This window comes from Asterias rubens, chromosome 2 (assembly GCF_902459465.1).
Source record: "Asterias rubens chromosome 2, eAstRub1.3, whole genome shotgun sequence".
Classification (NCBI taxonomy): domain Eukaryota; kingdom Metazoa; phylum Echinodermata; class Asteroidea; order Forcipulatida; family Asteriidae; genus Asterias; species Asterias rubens.
The window spans coordinates 22,026,637-22,033,224 of record NC_047063.1 but is presented as its reverse complement, the minus strand read 5'-3'; the positions used below and the strand labels follow the sequence as shown (position 1 = coordinate 22,033,224).

The window sequence follows — 6,588 nt, the reverse complement described above, 5'->3', positions numbered from 1 at the left end:
ACGAGCTGTAAACAAAATCTGCTAAGCAAAAAAATAGCAGTGAATTAACCAGTCACAGATTGCAAATAATAATATGATGAATTCCGCCACAGTTTGTTGTGTAGCTCAGTGGCCTGGCGGTGCTTGCTTTGGTGCTGGTGAAGCATCTTGCAATTTTGATGCACAGAATTTATTTGGGTATTATAATCTATAATTATTTTGTTAGGCACATACAAACATAATATTAGGCATTATGACAAAGAAAAGGGTGGAATAATTAGAATTTGTATTGAAATTATATTTTCTGCATTTTTCCTATGTCATTTTGTCCAACTGTGTAAACGAAACTGAAAGATCAGGACCGCGGAAATAACTTTTTTTTCTAGCCCCGGGAAATCGAAAATAATTGTTGAAGAAAGCAAAATCTTGAAAAAGACTGCATGATAAGAAACTATAGTAATGACAGAGCCCCCCCCCCCCCACCCCCACCCCGAAATTATGCCAGGCGATTGAGGTCCTTTGAGTTGGTCTTAACCCAAAGGACCTATAAATAGGCCCCAGATATGTTCTCAAAAATCTAAATGTGGGCCCTACCTGAACCTGTTCAATTTTTTATAATAATGAAATGATTCTGCTTAGAAGTGTCAGCCATAACACCAATAATCGAACACTCTCATAAAAATGTCATGACTAGTCACTCAAAGACCTAACGATTTTTTTTAGCAGGGTGGGTTTACTTTTATAAGCAAAGTATCAAACACATTAATACTGAATCATACAGTTTTATACGGTGACTCGAACATTCATCACCCATCATTCTCGAATAAGACCAACTGCACTAATTTACATATGAATACCTCTTTTGTTAATTGGTCTATTGTGATCACGTGATATCTGTTGGGTGGCGACGTCAGGTTGAATGACGTTGTAAACAAGAGAACAGGCTGCGTGTATCCATAGAAACACCAGGCAAATTCCTTAGTGCAAGTGTACAGAGCGCCGCTTGTGTTGCATTTACCAAAGCATTACATTAACGTACGGTCTTCCATTTTGGATTTATGATAAGATTTTACGTGCGAGACTCGGAAAAGGTCCTACGAAAAACATGCTAGTACGTGCTGAATCACGAAAGATCGGAGCAGGAGAGTGGTGATTCCTTTGGACTGTGAGTGATACTAGAATATGGTAGATGCAACAATGGTGGATACTTACTCAATTTCGCGAAAGCCCAACGTGAACTTGCAGGGTGCTTCGCGGACGCGTTCACTGACGACCGGAGAGCCGCTGTCGTACCCGGCACATATCACGGACAGTACGGGGCGGACGGTAGGAAACCACGCTCAACATGTTGAATTACCGCCGATTAAAAGTCACACTATTGGGGGAACGAAGGTGCAGAAAACCAGTGAGAATATTCCGAATGGTATCCAGGTCCAGCAGTTATTCGAACCGGACGATAATCATAACTATAAACGGCAAGTTCAGCCGCCGGGGAAAGTCTCAAACGGCATGGTAACGAATCACGCCCGCCGCCCGTCCAGTGACAACAGCACGGACTCGAAATCCAACTCGGCTAAGCAACGTTCACTACCCATGACACCAGAAGAGGCTATGAAAATGTACATGCACAAACTCACATCCTATGAGCACCATGAGATCTTCAACACACAGCAGATATATTTTGTTGGACCGAACGCCAAGAAAAGACAGGGCGTCATTGGAGGGGCAAATAACTGTGGATACGACGACGACCAAGGATCATACATTCATGTTCAGCATGATCACGTCGCATATCGATATGAAGTCTTGAAGATCCTCGGAAAAGGAAGCTTCGGTCAGGTAGTGAAAGTGTACGACCATAAGACAAACCAGCACATAGCCATTAAGATGGTGCGCAACGAGAAACGATTTCATCGACAGGCGCAGGAAGAGATCCGGATCTTAGAACACCTCAAGAAGCAGGACAAGGATAACAATATGAACATAATTCATGTCATCGACAGTTTCAACTTCCGCAACCATATATGCATCACCTTTGAGTTGCTAAGTATGAACTTGTACGAACTCATCAAGAAGAATAAATTTCAGGGATTCAGTCTGCAGCTGGTTCGGAAGTTTGCCCACTCATTGTTGCAGTGTCTAGATGCGCTACATCGGAATCGTATCATTCACTGCGACATGAAACCAGAGAACATTCTCCTGAAGCAGCAGGGACGCAGCGGCATCAAAGTGATCGACTTTGGATCCAGCTGTTACGAGCATCAGCGTATCTACACCTACATCCAGAGTCGCTTCTACCGAGCACCAGAAGTCATACTCGGAGCCCGATACGGAATGCCCATCGACATGTGGAGCCTCGGCTGCATCTTGGCGGAGCTTCTCACAGGATACCCTCTCCTCCCCGGTGAAGACGAAGGAGACCAACTAGCTACCATGATTGAACTCTTGGGGATGCCCCCGACAAGACTAATCGAGCAGTCCAAGAGAGCTAAGAATTTCATCAACTCCAAGGGTCATCCACGCTACTGTACAGTCACCACCCTGCCAGATGGAACCACCGTACTGAACGGTGGGCGCTCCAGACGAGGGAAAGTACGCGGTCCACCAGGGAGTAAGGATCTTGTGAAGGCGCTGAAGGGTTGCGACGACCCACTGTTCATAGATTTCCTGAAGCGATGCATGGATTGGGATCCCCAGAGCAGGATGACCCCAAGTCAGGCGCTGCGTCACGCTTGGTTACGGAGGAGGTTACCCAAACCACCTGTTGTAGATGCATCGGCTTCTGCTAAGCACAAGAGGCACGGGTCATCAGCTGTTTCAAAGCTGCCTCCAACGGGCCAGAATGCAAGTGCCAAGACACGTCAGGCTGGCGATCCGACAGCAAGGACTGTACTACCAAAGATTGTCACATAAAATAAAAGACAGTAAAAACCAATTGTTTGGACACAAATTGATGGAAAACCAAAGTGTGGTCTTTCATGGCAGATATTGAAAATGATGAAAACTTCACATGAAAATCTTTTATTGTTTTAACCGTTTTTATTTCTTGAGTACCGCGACCAGTTTTAAAAGTTAAATCAAATTCTCTCTTTCCAACTGCCAGTACTTGCTCTTTCTTCTTAAAAATTAATACTGATCATGAATTTTTACCATCTTTTATGCAAAGATATTGATAATTACCTTTTAAACCCATGTGATTGTTTATCTAAATTTTCAAATGTGTTTTAAAAAAAAGCAATGCCAGAAAGATCACACAACTTGAGTTTTTGACCACGTTGTCATTCAAACGGGGAATGCCAGACAGTTGTAATTCTATCAAGCTAAACACTGTGTACAAAATGTATAAAATTTGTAAATATGACTATATTTTTATGTGCACTTTTTACCTGATTCCATGTTTTTAATTTGTAACAAACATTGTTTGGCATTCTTTGTTTGTAGTAATGAAGTAATGGCAGTTCATTCCTAACGTGACAGATAAAATGGTGCCGTGATTTAAACCCACACTGAAGAGGCAAGATTTTTAGTGTATAAATTCTGTGAGATTTAAGTGTAAATTCCAAATATCAAAAGTTGGAGAAAAGGTCAAAATGAATGTGGAGACATATTTTTAAAAATAATTGAGTTTCCCTTCATCTCTGCCGAGTTTTGAAATTGTGAGTGAAATGAATTTCTATGAAATTTTGTTTTCAAATGGCAACAGTTTTAAAACGTTCCACTATGGGAACGGAAGTAAGGTTTACAATTGAAATTGCAAAATTGTGCCATTCAAAACTTTCGATCACAAATTACTCACCAAAAAAAATGAATTTTGTTTGTGAAATTACACTATAATTTCACCAGTTTTCCTGTTTGGCAAAATGTTCCACATAACGGAAGCAAGAAAAAAATACTGCAAAATGTTTGTCATTCAAAATTTTAGGTCACAAATTAAACTATTCATTTTTGTCTTGAAATGATACTGTGATGGCACCAGTAGTAAACAGTTTCTATGTTATCATTATAAAAAAGGGAAGTGGTCCACATAGGGGAAGTTGAATATGAATTTGCACGATTGTTGCCATTCAAAAAATTTGGTCACAATGGAATACAAAAAAAGTTCTGAATTAAAATGAAATCTATTTACAAAATTTTAAATAAATAATTTGCCTAGTTGGCACATGGAAAGTATGCCTTTTTACTGGGATTTGTGTGTGATGTATAGATTTTGTCATCAAAAAAGCCTGCATAAGAACACAAATTTCTTCTTTCAGAAATGTTTTCTATTAACACACATGTATCATCAGGGACAAATAAAAGAGTCTTTTTTGTGGGTACGAATTTATTAGTCATCATATTCTACTGTACAGAATTTGTATTGTCACAAAGCACTGTAAATGCACAAACAGTCCTTTGTTGTTTCTCTATTAGAATTGGTCATTGTTAAAATTGTGTTGTACACAATACACATACTACACAGCCTATTCGGAAAACCCCCATTCATGAACCCATGTGGTGTGAACATTGTTCATGGTGGCTGGAAAATCCCGTTTTTTGTTTGTTTAAACCTTTGGGACTTGATACTTGGGAAAGATTTACCGAAGCCATGTGTGAATGAAGGTTCTTAGGTGTAAGCCATTGTCATGGGTGTTGGAATTGGGCGAGGGTCAACAACATGTTTCGTTAGTTCTAAGGGTCAAGGCCTTGTAGGATCTGTTTGGCTGGTAGGGGTTTTAAAGACAATTACAAATTCAAACACAAACCTGGAACCTATAATGCCTTTGGTAAACAAGTATTCAATGTTGGCCTTACTTATAATGTCTGGGTCATATGAACAGTCAAGGTTGTTTGTATTGTGAACCCTATTTCCATAACTGAGTCAACACTTTCTTAATTCCACAAAGGGCGAGATGTGAAGTAACCTTTAAATTTCCTAAATTTACACAATTATGCCAGTATGATTTCAGGTTTGCCCTCCACTGATATGATATGATGGTGATAAGTATTGTGTGTTTTTCACGTTCTGTAAGGCAAATTTACTTATCATATAAAATCTGTGTTTGGCAAAACTGAACATTATTTTGTGTCTTTACCCTTTCCCTGCAATAAAATGGCATCAGACTCACTTGTTAAGTCAGTATTTTGTTTCGTATGCAATTTGGAATGATTGTATAGTTTCTCAAACCAAGAAATAAACAGTGTATGAGTAGGGTGGAAGTACATGAATAATTTTTGGAAATCCATGTGAATATTTTTTTTTGTAGTGTTGGTTCTCAACCACAACTTTTTAGAACCAACACTTCTCAAAAGATATTCACGTGGTGTTATCGCAAACCTCTCTTAGTTATTATACACGGATTAACGGTTTAAGAAATTACACACAGTCCTTCATAGTATTATGTTGTTTATCAAAATAGGCTATGCAATTTCACAAAACTCAACTACTGAAGAAAAACCCCAGTGGGACGGATCCAAACTACATTGGGCAGCATGTAAGGGCCTTGATATTGATTTTGTTTAAGATGTTAGTGTCTATTCGACATGTGCATGCTGTTTCTTTCATGGCAGCTGTAAAAATAAATATCCACTCTATATGCAAATCAATTGTCATGCAAAGAAATAGTACTGTTCTGTGCTATTTATTTAGGACACAAAGATTTTGTTTTCTTTCAAGTAGGTCCAACACAAATGGCGGTAATTTATACAGATTAGTTGATCACAATGGTTGGAACGAAACATGATTGTCAAAAATTAGAAGAAAAAAAAGTAAAAAAATTTTTTTTCAAAAGGTGTATTTTAGGGTTTCATGAGTACATCTGGCAGTGACAAAATACATGACCATTAAAAGCTGTTGTTCAGTCATTTAATTAAACAGACTTAAAATTTACATGGCAAAATAATTTGGGGTGCGGTGCGATGGCAACGAACAAACATTAAAATCCGTTGGACATATTGAAAATTCCATTTCAGTTAATTGGAAATGCGGTATGAATTTTGCATTGTCATAAATTCTCCTTTAATTTGATGAAATGCTCTTAGTTTTTTTTTGCTTGGTTCACCAATGAAAAGAAAAAGTGAATAACACATTATTTTCTATGCGGCTCGACCTAATGCATCCCTGTACCATTAGATGAGCCCTTCATAACCATAGCAACGCTTTCCCACTGACTCAAAGAAAATTGTTCACGGTGAAGATGACAAAAGAAGAAAAATATTTGTATGTGGTGGGGATAATGACAGTTTTAGGAGCAACCTTTAAGAGATGAATATGAAAAGAAAATGCACAGTGAAGGTTAGGTGCATTTGCTTATTGTAAAGGAGGGTGTTCTCATATTTTTAGTGCATTGGAAATGATTTTGGATTTTGGTCATGTTCAAGTAAAATGACACAAAAGTCGAAGCCTTCTTTCTTCTACTGAAGGTAGAATACATGCACTTTTAAAGCAAACCAACATCACTTCATGGATAAATGCATGTAACTCATACATCTGTAATAATATTCATGACCATACATATATTACATTGGCTAATTTGTTTTTATAACCTGACAACCTTCACAAGAGCGTGACATTTTGCAGGAGAGGGATTTCGAGAATTGATGGGCGATTTGAACAAATTTGGCCTTGGGTTT

At 38.6% G+C, this 6,588-nt stretch overlaps 1 protein-coding gene across 1 annotated transcript; it reads left to right on the top strand.

The window, feature by feature from the left end:
- Nucleotides 1–962: 962 nt before the first annotated feature.
- On the top strand, nt 963–5,722 carry LOC117303573 (dual specificity tyrosine-phosphorylation-regulated kinase 2-like). The gene has a single exon (XM_033787779.1). The coding sequence runs from the start codon at nt 1,162–1,164 to the stop codon at nt 2,890–2,892; it is 1,731 nt and encodes a 576-aa protein (XP_033643670.1). The 5' UTR covers nt 963–1,161; the 3' UTR covers nt 2,893–5,722.
- Nucleotides 5,723–6,588: the final 866 nt, after the last annotated feature.